The sequence below is a fragment of the Primulina eburnea genome, chromosome 13 (assembly GCF_022965805.1).
Source record: "Primulina eburnea isolate SZY01 chromosome 13, ASM2296580v1, whole genome shotgun sequence".
In the NCBI taxonomy this organism is placed as follows: Eukaryota; Viridiplantae; Streptophyta; class Magnoliopsida; order Lamiales; family Gesneriaceae; genus Primulina; species Primulina eburnea.
Window position 1 is genome coordinate 26,866,031 of NC_133113.1, and position 24,765 is coordinate 26,890,795.

General features: G+C 37.4%; 2 protein-coding genes across 3 annotated transcripts; one reads left to right on the plus strand and one right to left on the minus strand.

The window, feature by feature from the left end:
- The first annotated feature begins 3,952 nt into the window (after positions 1 to 3,952).
- Positions 3,953 to 5,430, plus strand: LOC140809654 (transcription factor BEE 3-like). The gene is made up of 5 exons (XM_073167354.1): positions 3,953 to 4,391; positions 4,498 to 4,611; positions 4,705 to 4,770; positions 4,872 to 4,940; positions 5,046 to 5,430. The coding sequence occupies exons 1-5, from the start codon at positions 3,996 to 3,998 to the stop codon at positions 5,274 to 5,276; spliced, it is 876 nt and encodes a 291-aa protein (XP_073023455.1). The 5' UTR covers positions 3,953 to 3,995; the 3' UTR covers positions 5,277 to 5,430.
- Positions 5,431 to 7,457: 2,027 nt separating this feature from the next.
- On the minus strand, positions 7,458 to 10,435 carry LOC140810856 (uncharacterized). 2 transcript variants are annotated; one of them, XM_073168755.1, is made up of 4 exons: positions 10,216 to 10,435; positions 10,004 to 10,106; positions 8,999 to 9,167; positions 7,458 to 7,798 (listed from the first exon to the last, which is right to left on the minus strand). In XM_073168755.1, exons 1-4 carry the CDS (start codon positions 10,291 to 10,293, stop codon positions 7,771 to 7,773), a joined length of 378 nt encoding a protein of 125 aa, XP_073024856.1. In that variant the 5' UTR covers positions 10,294 to 10,435; the 3' UTR covers positions 7,458 to 7,770. The 2 variants fall into 2 exon arrangements, with proteins under 2 accessions (XP_073024856.1, XP_073024857.1); XM_073168756.1 differs by lacking the exon at positions 7,458 to 7,798 and having other exon boundaries at positions 8,735 to 9,167.
- Positions 10,436 to 24,765: the final 14,330 nt, after the last annotated feature.

The following is a 24,765-nucleotide window of genomic DNA, read 5'->3' on the forward strand; positions in this document are numbered from 1 at the left end:
ATGCACGAATAAGATAAGGCAGATAATAACGTACGGAAACGACTGCACCATCAGATTGAGTTAACTTCTTCCTACGCTAAAAAGGAGTTAAAAGAATTACCTGTCCAGGAAGGCCTCGTGGTTTGGGAAAGAGAGGTCGAGTCAACGAACCCAAGGGAAAATCGCCGTGAGCACGCGTCGTTCCCTGTGACCGCGAGGGGAATCAATGCAGTAGGCAGAGGAGGAGAAATGGGAGACTTGAAACGCTGGAAACCATCGGGAAGGTGAGAGAAGTCAAGGAATGAAGAATAGCGGCGTGAGGCGGCGATTTCTCCCGGAAAATCAGTGGGAACCGATGGAGTTTTTGGGGGAAGCGAGAAAGGGAAAGGTGGATAAGGGTTTATGGGGTGTGAGAGGAATAAGGGTTTGTTTGGGGGAGAAAAGGATAAGGGACAAGATCTTTTCACTACTGAAAAATCCCCAGATTGAGAAACACCAGAAGAGTTAGGGGATTCAGAGAATGTACACTTGGATTTAACTTGATGGAAGAAAAACGTGTCTCGCTCACTTCATCTTCAAGTCCATAGAACCACTTCTCAAACAAAAGATTCCACGCGATCTGTGAAGAGCTATTTTGGCCAAAATTGGGCCGAATTAGTATAATTCCCAAATAGCCAAAATTGGGCCAAAAATGGCCAAATTGGTCATTGGCCCAAATTAGCTACAGGGGGCAATTGTTTAGCCCAAATCAACTAAACAAGACCCAACTTGACTGGGAGCAATTTAATTAGCCAAAATCCATGAAGCCCAAGCCACAGCCCAATAGATGAAGTCCAAGGAAAGTTGCAGTTGGCCCAGTAAAGGAACGTTGCTGCCAGTTACGGCCATTACGCAAGGCGGAAGATCGTGGAAAGAAGAAACTGTTGTGCAGAGTGTGTCAAAAGAAAAGGGAAGGAAATCAGAAAAAGGACCGAAAATTCAAGACCGAAAGCTACGGCAATTTTCTGAAAAAATTTCTCTTATTTGCTCTGTTGTTTACTGCCATTTCCAGCAAGCGCTTCCATAGATTTTAGCAATGTTAATCCAGTCTCATGTGAAAGCTTTATTCGAATTTATAACGACATAATAAATATTGATGTTACTTATGAATTCCTCCTTTAATTTCATTATATTCCTCATTTCACGTTCTTATTTTTGGAGCCATTTCGAGGGAATTAGAACAAACGATCGAATCGATATTCGCAACGCCTGAATTAGAAGTCAGATTATTTCACAAATTCGGCACGAACACGTGCCTGGCATGCCGGAAAATTTGTGATAAACAATTTGTTTTCAAATACTCTTCATCGAGTTTTTTTTTATGAAAATTTAAATTAACGGTGTTTATGTATGTTGTACATTAGGACTATTATTTCTTGAAATATATTTTATATTTTTGCGTAATAATAATAATAAAAAAATTTAATTAAAATATTGTTTTAAAAGCCATAATTTTAAAATTTTAAACTAATTTTCAAATTGAAAACTCCGTAGTTGTATTTTTTCCTATTGATGAATTTTCCATCGGATAAAGGTGTTTACTTTTTAAAATATTTAAGGAAGAATAGAAGAAAGATTAGATACAGATATCATTCGATGAATCACATCTTAATTAGCAATTTGTCAGTAACTTAACAACTAGATTTTCTTGAATTATCTTTTTCTAATTATCACGCATTTGCATCAAATAATAATAATAATATTATGTATTCTACTTAGAAAAATATGTAATTACCTTCAAAAAGTAAAGAAAAAAAAGTAATTAATAATTAATAGTAACGCAATTAAATTTTTCGAATCACACAACATCCAAGTAATTTGATTCGGCCTACAATTAATGAAAAATAAATCTGAAAATCAGATTTTTTACTCCTGACTGAACTCATACAAAGTGGTTCACCTTATCTACATTTAAAATTATTACCATAATTTGTAAAATTCGATAATTACAAACTGATTAGGAGTACGTAGGACTCGAAACCTATATAAATTAACAAATTAAGATATTCATATTTTTTACTTCCATGATTGTTTTCAAGATTGATCACCGCAAGAAATCTCTCCATTTGTTTTCTCCCCAGAAATTTGGGACCAGCAATTTTTCTCTCTTCTTTCTTTAACAATTAATTGATGGCGAAGAGGAAGAAGACTAAGGCGAAGAGGAAGAAGAAGGCGGAAAAATATTGTCAAGAAGGTACTGACAGCGAGATGAAGATCATACGTGCGCCATACATGCCGAGTGATAGCAGAAATTCAGATATCGGTATGCATGTTTTCTTCCTTCTGAATATATATATATATATATATATATATATATATATATATATATATATATAGAATTAAAAGTGTTAATAATTTCTTGTTCGTTCTTGAATATCTCTGTGCATGCAGGATTCTTGTTTTTGTTGTTACTTCAATCAAAAAACTATAATGAGAGATTATATATAAAGATTAAAACTTTTTATATTTGCGACTGCATGCACTAGCAGATTTGTATAAGCCACATGCAGTGATATTGAAACATATATACAAATATATATTTCCTTAAAACAACTGTTACGTATTCATACTTCCGTTAATTTGATAATTTTTTTCCTGGGAACATATATGGGCACACTTTTAAGCTGTAAAACTTATATGGATTGTTAGTTTAAGAACGTGATTGATTATACATGGATTAATATGACAAAAAGTAAATTGATTTTGGAACAGTATGCGGGGAAAGCGAGATACAGCAATGGGAAAAAGATTTCTGCCTGGAAGTCGGTTTGTTTACATGGGAACGTTTCCTGGAAGCCAAGCAGCACACGAAGAATCATCACAAAGTCCTGCGTTGGGATGATTCAGCAGCCGAGGAAGCATTCAGTGTTGCCAAAAGCCGGTATTTGGCCCGAATCAACAACCTCCCATATGCCGATATCAGGCTACTGATGGATCCCAATATGTTCATTGATGAAATCAAATGGGAAGATGATTTGCATACACAAGTACTGTTACGTCAGAAGGCAATCTGGGCCAAATTTGAAAAGGAAGACGAAGAAAGAGACTATCGTTTGTATAGTCAGTTGATCGAACTAGCACGTTTATGCCAGGCGAGTGAAGTTTATTCATCAGAATCATAATTCTTGATCGAAGCATTATTAGTGGTTAGGTTTGATTTCTTTATGTATTGATACCGAGGAAGACGCAAGAGTCCTTTTTAATTTGATTTCTTTTTATTGTAATCGCTATTCAAAAAAACCAAGTAGATTAATTTTGATGATTTTAGTCAAACTCTTTTTCTTCCTATGATTATGGGAGATGGTGATATATTATAGTTATAATCTAGTCAAGCTTTTATCGTTTGGTTTCTAATATTAGACTTGCAATTTATGATTTATCAACTTATTTTATATCATTTGGGCGCGCATTTGAAGTTCCCTCTTCCTTGTTAGGAAAAGGAAAGCAATTATGTAATCATCCTACTAAGATAAGAATTATCTTCCTTTCTTGGTCATGAACTTAGATACAAGAAAGTTGTAGTTATTTTTAATGACAATTCACAAAGATAATATAAATATTTTAGGATTGATGCGAAGGGAAAAAAGATCTTAATCGAATTTGTGTTGCATCAAACAAAAGAGGGAGAAATCTTCATTGAATTTGGAACCAAAGAGGGCATAATTCAGAGTAAAAGATAAGCCACTTTATTACGCTAGTGAGTGTAAAAGCCAATGGCTTATAAAGGACCACACATTTTGGATATATCACCAATTACACCAACACCACCAAAGAAGTCCAAATTGCCACGTGTAGCCTTTCGATTGAATCTTTTTTCCCCATATTTTAACAATATAGAAGGAAAAAGAAAAAGAAAAACTAAAACCCCATTACCCAAATTTGTGATCTTTCCTTGTTTATATATAGCAGCAATCACAAGAAACAACTTGTTACAAAGAGAAACTGTCATTGGCTCAAATCTTTTTCCTCTAGTAGAAATGGCAAATCACTTCTTATCAGGCTTGCAAACCCATAAACAGGCATTCTCTTTGTCAGACATAGATCCAAGCATTGAATTCTTGCACCATTTTTCGGGGCTAAATCCAAGTCATCAAGAATCCTTTGCCTCAAACTTTCAAAGCTTGATTGGTTTTCCCAATCATAATCCTTTCCTTCGTGTATCGGATGACACTGGGAAATCGGAATCTTTCCCTGGATTATATATGCAAGATAATAGCTCGGTGGTGGTGCTCCCGGCTGCTACTAATCAAACTAGCTCGAACGAGAACAATCGTAGAGAAAAGAAAAGGAAAGCAATAGTTGCAAACACCCCTCATAGTACCTCAGCAAATTCATCCCCTCAAGTGTCTGCAAATGGAAAAATGGCGAAAAATGTAAGCTTTCTAGTAATTCTTGATCATGTTTGTTGATTTCACATGTATTCAATCTGATCAAGTCTAGATTGTGTTATTTAACTATATATTTTTAATATGTTTTAAGAATTCAAGAAAAGGGAAGAAAGTGAAAAACACTGAAAATGAAAAGCCAAGGGAAGTGGTACACGTTAGAGCCAAAAGGGGCCAAGCTACTGATAGCCACAGTTTAGCAGAAAGAGTGGGTAGCTTCCTATTGTTTTTCCATTAACTTATCCTATCCAAACAAATCCAAGAACACAACAAATTAAGTGTGAAATCTGCTCTGTACCAGGTCAGAAGAGAAAAAATCAATGAGAGATTAAGATGTCTGCAAGACATTGTTCCAGGATGTTATAAGGTGATGAATATATCTTTCAGTTCAAAGAGTTCTCTGAAGAATTTCTTCGGTCATGTGGATTATTTACTAACGTTATTTATAAAAATTAAACCACTGAACAGACAATGGGAATGGCAGTAATGTTGGATGAGATAATCAACTATGTTCAGTCTCTACAGAATCAGGTAGAGGTGAGTAATTGAATTGATCCATGGACTATTTTTGAACTGAACTAATTTCATCTCAGTCAAAAGATTCAATCTTGGTACATTTTTTTTTCGTATTTTGCAATTCAGTTCCTGTCAATGAAGCTCACAGCAGCAAGCACAGCTAATGACTTCAGTCCAGACATAGATTTCATAGAGGCCATGCAAGGACTTCCTCTGTATATCTTGCAGAAAGCAAAGGCACCATTTGAAGCACTCGAGATTCAAGATGTAGCAAGACAGGGACCTTCCCCCGCGCAGTTTGCTCCATCATATCTCAATTTTGAGGTTTATCCACAATTGCCAGATAAGAACAGTTGAAGATTACACAAGATCTCCACCCCCCACGCCTGAATTTAATCTGTATAACTCAAATCCGGAAGTCAAGAATTATACTCGAGTCGATTGTATCCATCGTTGAGTCACATGGTGGAATTAACAAAGTGTTATTAATAAAGTGTATAATCTATTTTTTTTCCATCTTATTTTCTTGGATTATCTTGCATTTAGTTGCAATCAGATGTCTGATCAAACGTGTAGTGACTTGAATTTATTCAGCAAGACTTGATGTTTTGTGACATATATGTTGATTGCACAAGAGACAGAAGCTAACCATGTCTTTGACTTCTAATATTTATGACATTATGCCAATCAAATACGCAGACAGTCTCACTGATGTTCCAAATAATTTTGATAAATAATAAGGGACTCAAAACAGCATTAATATAAGCACCACATTTCAAATTAAATCTATATATTTTGAAGACGAGAAACGAATAAAATTCATAGTGGAAAGAAAGTTCACCCCATTTATTAATCAGATAGATTAGATTCCTGCCTGGAAATGTTGATCATATTTTCATCAAAAGTTCATCTGTCAGTAGAGTTTCTTCCTTGGGTCTGCTCTTTTTCTTGTTTTTGTTTTCTTCTGGAGTGGATGCATTAAATTTCTTGGCCTCACCAATTATTAACAGTTGATAAATAGCAATCACCTAAATAGACATTCAATTAACATGTCGAGAAGGGAGGAGTGGAGTAGGGCCCTTGGAAAATATAAAATCTTGTTTTTAAAATGAAGACTATAGCTCTCTCAACTAAGGTGCAATTTGGGTAGGTGGTGGGGGACAAGACTCTAAATGGAATGAATGTTGGGATTGTGAGACAACACTTGAAAATTTAAAATATGAACTGATAAAATATTATAATCATCAAGTATAAAAATTTTAAGAATCATAATTGGGCAAGAAGGTGATGTAACATCTGTCTCCAACTAAAACACTAAATAGAAATTTCTTATATGTCAAGTGAAAAAACAAGCAACCAACGCGTGAGATTTGTTGTTTTTAGTGGAGACAATAGTCCAAATGAAACCAACATGATAGGGAAATCATGAATGGATTTATCAGCAACTTGACTTTTAACATTCCCCTATATTCCGCTTTATCGAATAAATATATTCAAGAAACAAAAAAAATCAATCTAACATGAGAATCCATCTATAAAAACCCATGTCGACAAAAGCAAGTGAAACCCACAAAAATAATGCACTACACTAAATCTCACAGATGTTGCCAATTCATGATATGAATGATTGAAAAGGGATCATAATGCATTTTACTCTATAAAATTATCAACCACAGAGAGCGCCACTTAGCAGATACATTGCATCCATTAAATTACAGCTTTGAATGGGCCAGACTTTGCCTCAAAGATGATACACAATGTGGGTTCTCCAAATTCTCTAAATGATAAGAGTTTATGAACCTTTAAGGTCCCTTTTCTTCCTCTTTTCATCCAATCTCTCCATTGACTACCTTTTGACTCATTCTTGCCTGTTTCTTGGAGTATATGCATGAACAAGGAGGAGGAACTAGGCCTATTGGGACCCCTTCGTAACAAATTGGATAGAATCATATTCTTAATATTGATCAGGGGTCACGTAATTGCACATACATCAGACGAAGATGGGACAGATTCCTTTTAACTAATATGGGCAAGTTCAAGGATCCAAGAACAGTGTCTATCAAGCTTTAAAGATGGTGGAACTTGTTCATTAGTCACTAAATAAAGATTATGAGATCAACCCTTTGTTAGTCTTGAAAGTGGCTTATCGGTGTCGAAGCTGTTAGAAAAGACTGTAAAGGTGGTCGAGGCCCTCCGGAGTAGATATTTTTTGTCACTTCGAATTATCACCTTAAACCACTTTGACAAAGGACGTTATCAGTTGTATTCAATGGATATTCGAATAATATCTGAAATGAACGATCAAAACAGAACAAATGGGGGGCTTCTTTGACGTGGTACTGGACTAGAGAAGAATAATGCAATCCTTGGAAATTTCCAACTTTCAAGTCCCATAGACATACCCAGTGTCCTTAACCTGCTGCATCAGCATGTCGCGTAATTTCATTTCTGTACATGCTATTTGGGTAACTGGTCGAAGTACAATTTATCAGCATCAATATTTTTTTAAAAGGTAAGCAGCATCAAATTTTGGACTTATAAGCAAAAAAAGTACAAACCAATGTACAGTGATTTAAGGGAATCACAGGAATACTTTCCTTGCTCTTTTGTATAAAATGTAGTTCTACAAGTGTTTTGTCCCTCAACAAAAACCAACAAACAACAAAAAACTTAACAAAAATCTTCCCCAAGTGAGGCCCTCTCAAAGCAGTGATACAACTTCAGCATCTGCAGCACTATATTCTTGGAGATTGAACGGCAACTGGATATTTATTGTTTTAGTGGCTGGCCAGGCCCAGGTGTGACAACTTTACTAAGTCTAAGTTAACCTTTAGTTGCCGGTCTTCTGCTTTTAATTTACAGACATGTCCAAAGAAAACCTATACAGAAACGCAATTCATTAACATTAGCATGAATAAAGGTTCTGATTATATTACTGAAACATAAACCCCCCGTCAACGAATCAAATGACAAATAAACCCATTTGTACACAAGCAAATCATTGGACAGAATTTAACAGATATGGTAAATTTGAAGCATGATTACATGATGAGTATCATCAGGCTGAGGCATCAAATAAAAAGATCCGATAAACTTGCTACTATCCCCGATGATCATGGAACGTTATAATCAGCTTCTTCTACCTTCAATCAATAATATCAAAAGCAAAAAATTTCTGTATTCCAGCGAAACCCAATGGGCATGGCACAAATCCTACGGAAGCAGAATCGGATGTGAACTTTATCATTTTCATGGAACACATTATTATTTCAGACTTAACCAAAGTTATGGTAAAATTAGAAATTCCTAAATTACTATTCCCACAAAAGTATTTCCATATAGGGGGGTAGTTTCAAATCAAACTTCAAAGCAATAGTTTTTTTTTTTATTTTATTTTATGACCTTTATACGTAAGAACGTCATATTTATAATAACATTTTTAGGGAGAGTTAATCACCAAATTTTCCCAGATATAGGAGGTGCGAATGACAGGAGCTCGAATTGAGCTTGTGAAATTTTACTGGCTAGGTTGAGATAAATGGAAAATACTGAGCTCAGCTCCAGCTCGTAGAATCCAAAAGAAATAAAGCTCATGCTTAAGTTCACGTGCTTGAGACTTGGCTAGTCTCAGTAGGCTCATGAGATGTCTCCACTTAACTTAGAGCCCTAGTTTCATTCAATGTCTAGTGTTGAAACGAATTCACCAACAATCTGTTCAAATGATGAGTATGTTTACAACAATGTCAACATTCAAATGTAACATGTGCTTGTTCAGTGAATCTTGACCACCAAACTGAGCAGTGCAGCACAGGATATTAACTTTATGAAACCTTTAATTATACACCATAAGACCTACAAGCGTATGAATCTATAATGAGAGAGAACCAACATTCCTAACATCCCGAATATCAGATAGAGCCTTAACATGAACAACTGTAACCCTGAATCTTCATTGCTTGATAAATCACTAACTGTTTCTCAGAACATGAATATGAGATTTTTAGGAACTGGTAACCTTGGATATTGTGATATTGTTCTACATTACATTATGCTGAATGCACCTCAAAGAAATTACTTACATATCAGCAATTCTTTTCCTCTTATCAGAACAGATGAATGGATGTAAATCCTCGATGGTCATATTACCAAAATCACCACTGAGATTCTGACTCAATATATTAGATCCAAAACCTGTAGTCCCCAGTAAATCCTTAAGCCGTCCTTCCAAATTTTCCATGAAATTGAAACCTGAAAGCATGCCGAATGTAAGCCACAGTAGATCAATGGAGTGTTGCCAAACATAAAAGAAAAATGAATGATCAATCAAAGAAAAAGTAAACAAAGTCGTAGCCAAAATATAACGGATGAAAGGACATCTATGCTAGAAAGGCTACTAATATGGTTACATATTTATCATTAAAAATTGTGAGATACAAGTCCGCAATGCACAAGAATCCAAGTACAGATTTCTGACATCACTCAACTTTCAATTGAATAATCACTATAAAGCACAATCTTTCAGTTCTTAGGGGCATAGAATCCATTCATCCTTTTCAAATTATAATTATAGTTATAAATTACCAAAAGTCACAGACCAGTAGGGTATAAACTCTGAGTTCGCGAACTCAAAAGAGCAATCCATGAAAAGGTGCAAATGCATTAGCATCTAGGCATAATAAATCATTTTTATAAAATGATAAAGTTCAGTCTGAAATTTTACCATAACTAAAAATGATAAAATTTGCATCCGTTTTTATAAAACTCTGAGTTAAAAATGAAATTATGGTAAAATTTCTAACTCATGAACTCTAAAGAGCAATCAAACAAATGCATTAGCATCTAGGCATAATAAATCGTTTTCATAAAAGGTGCAAATGTGCCATGAAACCGAGGTTTCAGTCGCAGTTGTGGACTGTGCGTCCTAGCTATGTCTTGAGGTCAGGCACACGCCTCATGGCCTTGTAATGACAATGTAATAAACAAGACATATTCAATTGATGACATTAAAATAGAGACATAAAAAAGGTCCTATTTTTCTATATCAATTTGAAATACAGACAAAATGGATTCATAAGAGAACACACTGAGGGTTCGAAGCATCCGTAGGTCAAATTTCTTCGCTATATCCTCGTGACCGATCTTCTTCGCGCGAAGATAGACCAAATTTTTTAAACCCGTCAATAAATCCTGATTAACAAAAATAATGAAATTCAAACCGCATAGCTTAAGTCATTAAGAAAAGATTATGCACCAACAGGAACAAAATCACGAAACTTGAAAACAAAATTGAATTTACCAATTCAGATTCCGTTAAAGAGCAAAGCCAGCGGACATCGTCTACATCATTATTCCCTAGCACGCTTTGCTTATACATGGGTTCAATCGATGAAACTTCAATGTTCACAAAATCAAAGCTTACTTCAAGAAGAGGTACGGAGCTCTATGCGTGCCGACTATTTGGGAATTCAAGCAGGAACAGCGATGTTAATGAAAGTTATTCAACCTCGATTTGACAAAAATTCAATTGATATTTGTTCTATTAATTTTGCATATTAATTATAATATATATATATATATATATATATATATATATATATATATATATATATAATATTTGCATATTAATTATAATATATATATATATAATATTTATTACATTCATGTTATATTTTTTTAAAAAATATATAATTTATGTTTTAATGAATTTAATGAAGATTTAAATTTATGATTTATATTTATTAAACTTGCTTCGATTCGATAAAAGATTGAATAAATTTGTAAGTTATTAATACATTCGTTAAATAAAATTTAAGTTCGACTCGTTTATATATTTAAGAGTTTCGCTCGACTTGGTTCGGTTCGATTACATCTCTAAACACAAAGACTACTCAAACAAAATTTTATACTAAAAATATTAACCTAAATATATATTTTATTTATATATGAATTCAGAGATGTACAACGATCGATCTAGTTCAGTTTTAGTTTTAAATAATTACAATTCAATTTTAATTATACGATAACCAAATATTTTATTATGTTTTAACATATATGGTCAGTTGTATGATTTTAGAAATAAATTCAATTCATTCAATATTTATAATTCTCAAATATATAAAATAATAATTTAAATTCAGTTTTTATAATTTTCTTCAATTTTTCGATATTACAATTACATATAAAATATCTTATTTCATTTAATTTTTTAATATTTGAATTATTAACATTATATTTAGTCATTAAAGTAAATAAAATATTTTTTTCTTAAATCACGATTTAAACTGCCGGTTCGGTTTGAGTTACATAAAACTATAAACAAAAGATAATAATTATGATTTTAGGTTATAAAACCAAAATAAGAATTTAAGATTAGAGTTCGATTTGATATTCGATTTTTTCTGATTTGGAATTTTGATTTTTCGGTTTGGACTATATCTTTCTTTCCAAAATATCTGTGATAATGATGAATGGGCGTATAATTAGGGATTCTTCTTATTCGGTGGATGGAATTAATGAATTCAAACATTTTTCCTCTAAAAATTTGAGCAAAGGTAATTTAGAACTAACATTAGCATCATCATGATTATCAGAATATCCAAATTTATATACAACAGATTATGTTGTTAACAAAATATCAAGAACGAATACAATTACTTAGTACACTCCAAAAAGGAACGGCAAAAATTGTTATTACATTTGAACTTAATGAAGAGAAATCTAACCAAAAAAAAAAAAATGACTGAACAAATATGTTCAAATGTGTGCATTAAAAGCTGCGATGAAGTTTCTCAAACAATAAGGGAGACGCCTAAATTTGAAGCCTCAACACCATTCGTGCCCTGGAATTTCCAGGGCAGCAGGGGAGGTGCCTTAGAATCTCCCAAGGGGCCAAGGTGCACCTCCCTTGCTGCCCAAGAAGTTATAGGGCAGGGAGGGATGTTGGCCGATAAACTAAGCTTAGGCGGCTGACAACATTGTTTATAAAGAGTTGTGAGCATTCATGGATTGTTGTCACCAAAATTTATTGCTTAGTCACATTTTCAAGATTTTTGCTTTAAAAAACAATCCATCTGAATGAATTAATAATAAGAAAAGACAATATAGTATCAACTTTGAGATGATCAAACAAAAGAAAAATATTCTTCTTTATTTTCAAAAGAGAATTTGCTTCATTTTCTAGTTATGAAACTTGTGACATATATCTTCGGGACATGTCTCGGTATATAGATACATATACATATATATTGGGAACAAGACATAAACATAAAACCTCAGCCCAAGCTGTGGCTCCCTCCAGAAGTACCCTCTTCGGTCTCCTGATATCCTGGAGTACCTGCCATTGTCCACACACAAAGACAACAACAGCCACTCTTGGGGGTGAGCAAAGCTCCGTATGGAACAACCAATCATATATACCACAGATATCTAAACAATGATATATGGTATGCAATGCATGTATGTCGTGGAGGTATCAGGTCAAATGCCCATCCACTGAGCACATGTCAGAATCAATCGAATCGCTATCAAATCAAATCAATGCTCGAGCTGACACACCGGTCGATATGGGAATACACGTATGATAGCGTCGGCAAAGCACCATCAAATCCCACATCTCATATCCAATCATATAGGGCCACAATTGTCTATGCTTTACGGGTCATATAATACCGGCATAACGATTGGGGGGTGAGCAAATCTCCGTATGGAACAACCAATCATATATACCACAAATATCTAAACAATGATATATGGTATGCAATGCATGTAAGTCGTGGAGGTATCAAGTCAAATGCCCATCCACTGAGCACATGTCAGAATCAATCGAATCGCTATCAAATCAAATCAATGCTCGAGCTGGCACACCGGTCGATATGGGAATACACGTATGATAGCGTCGGCAAAGCACCATCAAATCCCACATCTCATATCCAATCATATAGGGCCACAATTGTCTATGCTTTACGGGTCATATAATACCGGCATAGCGATTGTGTTCACAAACCCCGGAATCCAATCCAATCATATCAAGGTATCCAAGGATCATAACTCAACGTGCATGTCATGTATCGATGTATGCATAAAATGATGTGTGTTAACAAAACATTTATTTTATACATCGATATTCAAATCATAATGTCATGTATTGTAGTATCCCGATGCCTAAATTGAGTAATTATTGGATTAATTATATTCTGCGAGTTCGGAAGGAACGAACCAGGATCGGACCGTCCGAAGAGGTTCGGATCGTCCGAAGTGGGTTCGGATGGACCGTTCGGTTCGGTGTCAGACCGAGTCTTGTCAACAGTAGACCGTGTCAGGGTTCGGATCGTCCGAAGAGGTTCGGATCGTCCGAAGACAGGTGGCTGGACACGTGGAAGACATGCAGAGTTCGGAACGTCCGAAGTGGATCGGATCGTCCGAAGTGCACAGGATCGGATCTTCCGAAGTGGATCGGATCGTCCGATCGTCGTCTATAAATAGAGGCGCGAGGCTTCACTTTTCAATTACCAATTCCGAGAGTTCCAGAGCGTTTTAGTCGTTTCTGATGGGTTTCTAGCTTTTCCCGAGGTTCGGGCACTAGCAGGGAGCTACTGGCTTTGTAGCGGAGCTGTGCTCTAGTTGGGAGCTAGCGGCATCAGTGGGCTGACTACGGACGCAGGTATGGTTCTAGGTTCCCTTGAGATTTGGAAGTATCTATTAGTCTAGTTAAGGCTTTTAGATGTGGTTTAGTGATATGGTATCACTTGGATTGTAGGCTTGATTCTAGGGCTGATTACTAGGATCTACTGGTTTGAGGTACGGAAGTACTATCCGAGATATCCTGGTTGAGTATGCTTTACTATGTGTTGCATGTTTATGTGTTGCATTATTATCTGACATATGATGCATGGTTTATTATGCGGCATTTGCATAATCATGTTGGGCCTGTTTATCTTTTGAGATAGCCTGTTCAGAGGGTGCTCAGCCCTCGGTTGTTGTGGATGGTTGGACCCCGTTGGCCGACGGTGGTCAGGATACCGGTATATCCACAGGTTTATGGTATGGGAGCCACCTCCTGGTGCGACGGCGCAGAGTGCTACATACCTTGACGTCATTTGCCTGAGCAGTTTTTCGTTATACCCAGACCCTGGTATCCAGTACATTTTGCATACATGCATGTCATAGTCTTGTATACTCATTCTTTCGGTACTGAGCGTTTTATGCTCACGTCCTCGGTTTATCTCTGTTTTGGACACCCTATTCGATGGGGCAGGTCTCAGGTTGGACGGTCCAGGAGGGAGAGGACAGGGAGCTAGCAGGGGTTGACCTGTAGTTGCTGGTATTTTATTCTTGGGATTTAGTTTGATTTGGTTGTTTTAGTATTCGTACTTACTGATTCGATCGGGCTGTATATGTTGTTTTTTCCGCTGTTTATCTGATTCAGTTTTATTAAGTTAATTGCATGCTTAAGTTCTGATTAGTAGGTGATTCTGGAACGGGTCACTACATTTATGGTATCAGAGCATGCATTAAGATTTTGGGATTTAGAACTGTTCTTTTGGGTCTAATATCTGGTGACTTTTTGTAGAGATGTCTGGTTTTGACGACGATGCTAGTAGTCATGGCAGCGTGGGACGCTGGGGAGACCGCGACGATCGGGAGCGTCGTCGAGAGCATCGGGAACGTCGTCCACACCGACGAGATGAGCCTCGGAGTTTCAGTATGCATAGGTTCTTGCAGATGGGGCCGAAACCTCTTTCGGGCGGCGAGACTCCGGATGTTGCGGAGAACTGGCTTGAGAGGATGGAGAGCTGTTTCAAGTCTTTCCAATGCTCGGCGGAGCAGCAGATGGATACCCTTGATTTCTTGCTGGAGGGCGGTGCACGTAAGTGGTGGAGGTCTACCTCTGCACCGATAGTTCAGCGTCAGGGCCGAGTTCTTTGGGCCGATTTCCGAGCTGCTTTCATGCTGCTTTACTTTCCGCCAGCTCTTCTGCAGACCAAGGCGATTGAGTTGATCAATCTGAAGCAGGGGAGTTTGTCTGTTGATGAGTATCAGCAGAAGTTCTTTGAGTTGCTCCCATATGTTCCGCACGTCAGTGACAATGCGGTGGCCAAGTATAATCATTTTCTTCAGGGCCTCAATCAGGAGATTTATGATCGGGTCGTGGTCTGTGATGATCCGACGTCGTATGAGGGCCTTGTGAACCGTTGTCGCCAGGCAGAGGGCAGTTTGCTGAGGGGTCGAGCCATGCAGTCTGCTCGTCCTACTAGTTCTTTGGGTCCCCGTGCCCAATCATTTAAGAAGGCTGGATCTACTTCTTCTTCCTCTGGATCTGGAGGAGTTCACCATTTTGGGAAGAAGAAGGGCCCGTGTCAGCATTGCGGGAAGGACCATCCGACAGAGCGTTGTCGCAGAGTTGCGGGTGCTTGTTTCAGGTGCGGTGAGATGGGCCACATGAAGAGAGATTGTCCACAGATGGGTGGAGGATCAGGATCTGGTTCTCAGGCTTCAGTTCATCAGAGGCCACAGCAGAGACAGTCTACTCAGGGCTCTAACCTCCGACCGCGTACTCAAGGGCAGGTCTTTGCTCTTAACCAGGATCAGGCTGCTGAGGAGAACGAGAGAGTTATTGCAGGTATTTGTAATTTATGTGGATTACCTGCTTACGTTCTCATTGATACTGGTGCATCGCATTCATTTATATCTGCGAGGTTTGCTAAGCGTCATGCTTTACCTTTCACTTCTTTGGACATTGTGGTATCTGTTTCCACACCGATGGGTCATTCGGTGTTAGCTAAACGTCTAGTGATGGGTTGTCCTCTAGAGTTTGAGGGTAATATCTTAACTGCTAATTTGATGATTCTTGCGATGGAGGATTTTGATTGCATTCTGGGAATAGATGTGCTGACTGTGTATAGAGCTACTGTGGACTGTTACCAGAAGTTCGTGCAGTTTCGTCCAGTGGAGGGCGACAGTTGGTTTTTCTATGGAGAGGGAGCGCGACCCCCGATGCCTGTGGTTTCTGCTCTGAAAGCCTGTCGTGCCTTAGAGTCGGGCAGGGAAGGCTACCTTATCTATGCTATTGATTCGTCCGCAGACAGTGTCGGGGTCAGTGACATTCCAGTGGTTTGCGATTTTCCGGATGTTTTTCCCGAGGAGATTCCTGGTTTTCCTCCAGTTCGGGAAGTGGATTTCAGCATTGATTTAGTGCCAGGCACGGCACCAATCTCCAGAGCTCCTTATCGTTTAGCTCCATCAGAGATGCAAGAATTGAAACAGCAGTTGCAGGATCTTCTTGACAAGGGGTATATTCGACCCAGTGTGTCCCCGTGGGGAGCACCAGTTCTTTTTGTCAAAAAGAAGGATGGTTCTATGCGGCTCTGCATAGATTATCGGCAGTTGAATCGTGCTACGATAAAGAATAAGTATCCGTTGCCACGGATTGATGATTTATTTGATCAACTGCAAGGTACCTCTGTGTATTCCAAGATCGATTTAAGGTCTGGTTATCATCAACTTCGAGTTCATCAGGGAGATATATCAAAGACTGCATTCAGGACCCGGTATGGGCATTATGAGTTTCTGGTTATGCCTTTTGGGGTGACGAATGCACCAGCAGTTTTTATGGATCTGATGAATCGGGTATTTCGAGACTTCTTGGATAAATTTGTTGTGGTGTTCATAGATGATATCTTAATCTATTCGCGTGATCAGCGAGAACACGTACAACACTTGAGAATTATTTTACAGACACTTCGCGAGAATCAGCTTTATGCGAAGTTGAGTAAATGCGAGTTTTGGATTGACAGGGTTGTATTCCTTGGTCATGTTATTTCTAGCGAGGGAGTTTCAGTTGACCCGAGCAAGGTGGAGGCGGTATTGAACTGGTCGCGTCCGACGACAGTAGCCGAGATCCGCAGTTTTCTGGGATTGGCTGGGTATTATCGCCGCTTCATTGTCAACTTCTCTCAGATTGCTAAGCCACTTACTCAGCTCACTCGGAAAGATGTTTCATTTGAGTGGACATCAGAGTGCGAAGAGAGTTTCTTGGAGCTTCGCAGACGGTTGACATCTGCGCCTGTTTTGGCCTTACCGGCTGGATCTGGTGGTTTTAGTGTTTACACCGACGCCTCTTTGCAGGGTCTAGGGTGTGTTTTGATGCAGAATGAGCATGTGATTGCTTATGCGTCGAGGCAGTTGAAGCCTCATGAGGAGAACTATCCTGTTCATGATCTGGAATTAGCAGCGATCGTTTTTGCTTTGAAAATCTGGCGCCATTATCTGTATGGTGAGCGATTTGAGATTTTCACCGATCATAAGAGTTTGAAGTATCTGTTCACTCAGGCAGAGTTGAACATGCGTCAGCGTCGCTGGATGGATCTACTCAAGGATTATGATTGTGAGATCAAGTATCATCCAGGATCTGCGAATCTCACGGCTGATGCTCTTAGTCGCAAGGTGAGATTGTCTGCTCTTCAGACTTGTGCTGTATCTGGGATTATTCAGGATTTCTGTTCGATGGGATTCAATTATAAGCATCGGAAGGGATCAGAGAGTATCCGTGTGGCTACTATTTTGTCTGAACCAGTGTTGTACTCTCGGATTAGAGATGCTCAGATGTCTGATTCTAAGGTTCAGAAATTAGCTCGGTTGGCTGATGGAGATAATACTTCTGGTTTCCACTATCAGTCTCAGGGTCTTTTGTGCTTATCTGGTCGTGTTGTTGTACCGGAGGATGACACTTTGAGGGAGGAGATTTTGTCCCAGGCTCATCGTAGCAAGTTGAGTGTTCATCCGGGGAGCAACAAGATGTATAAAGATTTAAGGACTCGATTTTGGTGGAAAGGTATGAAACGCAATGTTTATCAGTATGTCTCCAAGTGCCTGGTCTGTCAGCAGGTAAAGGCAGAGTATCGACGACCTGGAGGTTTGTTGCAGAATCTTCCTATTCCGGAGTGGAAGTGGGAGCATATCACGATGGACTTCGTGACTCACTTGCCTATGTCTGTGGGGAATAGAGATGCTATCTGGGTTGTCGTAGATCGGCTTACCAAGTCTGCCCATTTTCTTCCGTATAACAGAGATTTCACTTTCGATCGGATGGCACGGTTGTACATTCAGGAGATTGTACGGTTTCATGGTGTGCCTGTGAGTATCGTTAGTGACAGAGATCCTCGATTTACGTCTAGATTTTGGGGTAGCTTTCAGCAAAGCTTTGGGCACTACTTTGAGTTTGAGTACTGCGTATCACCCAGAGACTGACGGACAGTCAGAGAGGACTATTCGTACGCTTGAGGATATGTTGAGGTCTTGTGTGATGGATTTCGGGCCAGCTTGGCAGGATCATTTGCCACTGATAGAGTTTGCATACAACAACAGCTTTCATAGGAGTATTGGTATGTCTCCGTTTGAAGCGTTGTATGGTCGACGTTGTCGTACTCCTCTGTTCTGGGAGGAAGTCGGAGAACGACAGGTCGAGGGTCCAGAATTGATTCAGCAGGCCAAGGATAAAGTTCTTGTGATCAAGCAGCGGATTAAGACTGCTCAGGATCGACAAGCGAGTTATGCGAACACCAAGCGCAGGCCTCTTCATTTTGATGCAGGCGAGAAAGTGTTTCTCAAGGTATCACCTTTTCGGAGGATTCTGAGATTTGGACTCAAGGGTAAGCTATCTCCGAGATTCATTGGTCCTTTTGAGATCTTGGAATGTGTGGGAGATTTGGCCTACAGATTAGCCTTGCCACCGTATCTGTCTAGTGTTCACAATGTGTTTCATGTGTCCTTGTTGAGACGATACGTAGCGGATGAGTCCCATGTTTTGCATCCGACAGAAGTTCAGTTGAATCCGGATTTGTCTTTTGTAGAAAGACCGGTTTCGATCTTAGACCGGAAGGATAAGGTACTGTGGAATAAGACTATTCCTCTTGTCTTAGTGCAGTGGCAGCGCCGAGGTACTGAAGAAACTACTTGGGAACTAGAGAGTCGCATGCGGTCAGAGCATCCTGAGTTGTTCTAGTTGTAGCATTTTCAGTTATGATTGTAATTTCAGTTGGGCTTTCAATTTGTAATTCATTCTTGAGATGAATGTATTGATTGTTCAGAATTGTTATTCTTCAGACTCGATTTCGCGGACGAAATCCTTTTTAGAGGGGGAGAATGTAGTATCCCGATGCCTAAATTGAGTAATTATTGGATTAATTATATTCTGCGAGTTCGGAAGGAACGAACCAGGATCGGACCGTCCGAAGAGGTTCGGATCGTCCGAAGTGGGTTCGGATGGACCGTTCGGTTCGGTGTCAGACCGAGTCTTGTCAACAGTAGACCGTGTCAGGGTTCGGATCGTCCGAAGACAGGTGGCTGGACACGTGGAAGACATGCAGAGTTCGGAACGTCCGAAGTGGATCGGATCGTCCGAAGTGCACAGGATCGGATCTTCCGAAGTGGATCGGATCGTCCGATCGTCGTCTATAAATAGAGGCGCGAGGCTTCACTTTTCAATTACCAATTCCGAGAGTTCCAGAGCGTTTTAGTCGTTTCTGATGGGTTTCTAGCTTTTCCCGAGGTTCGGGCACTAGCAGGGAGCTACTGGCTTTGTAGCGGAGCTGTGCTCTAGTTGGGAGCTAGCGGCATCAGTGGGCTGACTACGGACGCAGGTATGGTTCTAGGTTCCCTTGAGATTTGGAAGTATCTATTAGTCTAGTTAAGGCTTTTAGATGTGGTTTAGTGATATGGTATCACTTGGATTGTAGGCTTGATTCTAGGGCTGATTACTAGGATCTACTGGTTTGAGGTACGGAAGTACTATCCGAGATATCCTGGTTGAGTATGCTTTACTATGTGTTGCATGTTTATGTGTTGCATTATTATCTGACATATGATGCATGGTTTATTATGCGGCATTTGCATAATCATGTTGGGCCTGTTTATCTTTTGAGATAGCCTGTTCAGAGGGTGCTCAGCCCTCGGTTGTTGTGGATGGTTGGACCCCGTTGGCCGACGGTGGTCAGGATACCGGTATATCCACAGGTTTATGGTATGGGAGCCACCTCCTGGTGCGACGGCGCAGAGTGCTACATACCTTGACGTCATTTGCCTGAGCAGTTTTTCGTTATACCCAGACCCTGGTATCCAGTACATTTTGCATACATGCATGTCATAGTCTTGTATACTCATTCTTTCGGTACTGAGCGTTTTATGCTCACGTCCTCGGTTTATCTCTGTTTTGGACACCCTATTCGATGGGGCAGGTCTCAGGTTGGACGGTCCAGGAGGGAGAGGACAGGGAGCTAGCAGGGGTTGACCTGTAGTTGCTGGTATTTTATTCTTGGGATTTAGTTTGATTTGGTTGTTTTAGTATTCGTACTTACTGATTCGATCGGGCTGTATATGTTGTTTTTTCCGCTGTTTATCTGATTCAGTTTTATTAAGTTAATTGCATGCTTAAGTTCTGATTAGTAGGTGATTCTGGAACGGGTCACTACATGTATGCCACATCAAATCAACAAATAGGCATATAGACACGTATTCCAATCCAATCATATATCATATAATACAGATATCTGTCGTATGTTACCCGGTCGCAACATACCTCAATTCTTCGTTTCCAATTGATGTAGCCTGAAGATACTGATAGTACACTTTATCTACATCAATAACATACTCATTCCAATCAATAACACACTCCAAAATCATTAATATGAGTTTCAAATATCATTTGAAACTTCAATAATTCATATCAAATTCAAATCATATCATAATTCAATTCCGACTTCGAATATGAGTTTCTTGTCGGTTATTCTACTACATATCAGAAATTCCACTTCAAATACATGCTATTCCAGCACTTTGATATTTAAAGTTGCTGAAATCAGAAGAAAATTACCTCAGTCAGAAGCCCTCAACGCGACGATCACAAATATATAATTTGTTTCGCGTTTAGACAGTGTTTCGAAGTCGATTCGGACGGAAGAAAGTTAAAATCTCTCGTGTCTCTCGAAGTTTCTTACAAACAAAATGAAGAAAAAAAAAAGAAAAGCAGACACTTATCTCCACCGCTCTCGCGCTCGGGCGGTAGAATTCTCGCTCCCGAGCGCGAGACATTCTGTCCCCGAGTTGCATTTATGCCGCGCACGGGCGGTAGAAAGTTACCGCTCGGGCGCGGAACATTCTGCCCGAACCCCTGGCAATTTCAACCGTGGCGCTCGAGCGGTAATTTCCTACCGCTCGGGCGCCACATGTTCTGTACAAAATATCAATTTTGTACTAAATTGTCGTCCGACCTCTCCACTCGAGCTCTTACAACGTCAATTCATATTCAATACTCATTTTCAATTCATTGTCACGATATACATCAAATACGTAATCACATGACAATTTCATTAATTATCGATAATCACATAAGATTTACGATAACACGGTACACGGTCCTTACAAATTTCTTGTGCAAAATACAAGGATTATAAATATATGAACCACGAGGATTATGATAAACACGTGAATATGAGTATGTACATTCAAGAAGTTTTTGGGCTCAAGAATTCAATATTTTGTGTATTGATTTTAAGAAGATTCTTGAGACTAAGGAAATAGAAAATCAGAATAAGACTCAAGATCTTAAACTTAGACTATGAATTGAAAAAGATAATCAATTATATGTCTAAATTTTATAACATCAAATAAGATATGCATTGAAGCATAAATTGTCTCAATCCATTTGCTAGAAAGTTTTATGGCTCCCTGAATTTAAAAGAATATTTCAACATAATGATTGATGACAATACAAGATATGAGATGTATATCTTTCAAAATGAAAGATGAAGTTTTAATGATTTTTAATGGATATAAGAATAAAGTATCAATAATATACAATGTGTTGTATATATTGCGACAAGTTGTTGTACTCCATGTTTTTTTTTATTCCAGTTCAATTTTCTAAGTTGTGTACACTTAAAACTTTAAATTTGCAAGATATTAAATCTTGAATTAAGTTTTTTTTTTTTATGATTTTACACTCGAAATAGAATTCGTGATTCCAAGTTCTAAGTTTTTTAAGCAAACATGCTTAAATATATTTGCAAGATATTTAAAATCTTGAATTTAGATTTCTAAGTTAAAACACTTAAAATTTAGAAACTTAGAAGTTTCAACATCAACCAACAACAAGTGAAGTGATAAATTTGAAAAATACAATGTTGTCAAATTTGATAATAATATATAAGGTTTGAATTATTTAAGCAAGAATGATTAAATCAAAACTTAACAAGATATAAAATATTGAATTTAGATTTATAAGTTCATATTGCTTAAAATCGATAAATTTATGGTTACCCAAATTTGTGGGAGGGAAGCTTTTGACAACTGTATTTGAACTACATCATTTTCCTTTCTCTTTTCTTTTTACTTTAATTCTACATGCTAATTTTTTAAGCTTTGACGCTTAAAAATAAGCGAGTGAGTCTCATGTGAGACCGTCTCACGGGTCATAATCCGTGAGACGGGTCAACACTACCCATATTCACAATAAAAAGTAATATTCTTAGCATAAAAAGTAATATTTTTTCATTGGTGATCCAAATAAGATATCCGTCTCACAAATACGACCCGTGAGACCGTCTCACACAAGTTTTTGCCTAAAAATAAAAAAATTACAAGATATAAATTCTTTTGTTTGGATTTTCTAAGTTTACGCTTAAATTTCAAACATTAGAATTATATTAAAAAATAGTTTTGAATTATTTAAAAAAATTGTATTTAAATCCAAGTTTATAAGAAATTATTTCTTGGATTCAGGTTTATAACTTTTAACGTTTATAATTCAAATTTGATAGCACTCTATTATACATTTCAAAGTTTGTCCAACTTCAAAAATATCATAAAGTCCTATAAATAAAGTGTAGGGTACAGTATTTAAGGTAAAAATATCATGCTAAAATATGACACATAAATAAAAAAAATAATGGTAGGTCTGAACATATACGTCAAATACAAAATATCGTGCTAAACTTAATCTCCAATGTCGTTATCATTTTTGATTTAGTGAAATCATAAGATATGTTAACAGATTGTTGTATATAGTCTTGGATGGAGATCAAATATATGGTTTTTATGAGGAATGAGCTTAAAATCTACAAAATAAATTTTCATAGTTGTAACTCAACCTTGTTGATTGAAGATCCTAAGATCTTGATTTAGTATCACAACAAAATTATGATAACTTGAACTAACACTGGGGAATTATTTCCTTCTCATTCATAGGACGATGAGTGTATTAACCTACTAATCTAGTGAGATTAAGCATTGTATTTTAAGTTATTTAATTACCTATAAAAGATAAAGTTTGGTAGTATACGATTAAAGAGAAATCACCTATGTGAGTGTGAGGACGAGTTGTTTTAAAGAAACATTTATGAAATCAAGATGTGTTCAATAACAAAAATGGACACAACCGAAAAACCAAAAGAAAATAATGGATATATTATTGTGTAGGTACTGTTGTCTGGTTTTACACAAACCGACAAAAAGTTCAAGACATCATTTTCACTTAGTGACTTAGTAAATCTGATATTATTTTGCCAAGAAGGTTTAAAGCCAAAAATCACCTCTCTTGATGTGATGATCTTATTAGTAAACTCTCTTTTGACATCAAGTGCATTCATACATTAATTTAATTCATATAGAGGATTGTTAGAATATTTGAGTTGAATGAATAAAAATGAAGTAAAAGAAAATACAAAAAAAAAAAAAAAAACTTGACTTGAGAAGAACGTTCAAATGTGTCCTGAAAGCTGTGAGGAAGTTTCTCCAGCAGCAATGGAGGTCCAAAGGCGCCTAGGCACCCGTTAAGCAACGATGTTTACCAAGAGTTGAGAATTTCCATGAATCTTTGTCACCAAAATATATCTCTTGGGCACATTTTCGAGATTTGTGACTTAAATATCAATCAATCTGAATGAATTAATGAGAAAAGAAGAGCATTTTCATTCATTTTAAACTCCTTCTTCTTTCTTCTCAAAATGGATTTTGCTTCATTTTCTGCTAATGGAACTTGTGATTTTTAGTACTATTATCAAAAATTGAAATTTGTTGTATGTTGAGAGACAAGTGTCATATCTTGTGAGCTCCATGTGCATGACAAATTTGTGTCAATAACAAAGATTTTCTCTTATCTCAACTTCAAATTTTCCGACATATCTTCATGAGTTTAGTCATCTTCAGGTTCAGTTCAAATGAAGATGTTAAGTAGAATCTCCATCAAAAAAATATCAACTGAAGCCAAGAAATATTCAATAACTGATAGTTCCCGAAAAGGATATTGGTTTCAGGTTGAATCAAATTCCACTCCAATTGTGAATCGGATTAATTGCTTTAAAATGAATCCGGAATTATTTTAATACGGTACCACAACTAGTTCAACACCGATTTCGTATAAATATATATTTAATTAATAAATAAATTAAGGTTTGACATGAGACATATATATCATTTTGGTCTCGATCTGTTTCAATCTAGCTTATTAGTTTCAGTTTTGGATTGAATTACGCTCACAGTCCGCTAAATCCGGAAACGATCCAATACATTATTATACATAATTGGTTTGGTTTGGTGAACCAATCTGATCTGGTCCAGATCATGCCTAGGTAAAACCTGTAAGTATAAATGAGTGAGATTTTAAATTGATTATATTAAATTTGAAAAGTCATTTTTTAACTTTCGAGAGCAAAAATGACTATCATTAATTTTGACATACTCTTTAAAAATAAGTGATTATGAATTTTACCTTCACAACTTTAAATATATTTATTCTTTTTTCTAGTAAATATCCCAATCAAATATTTATCAGAGCGGATTAATAATATTTTTAATA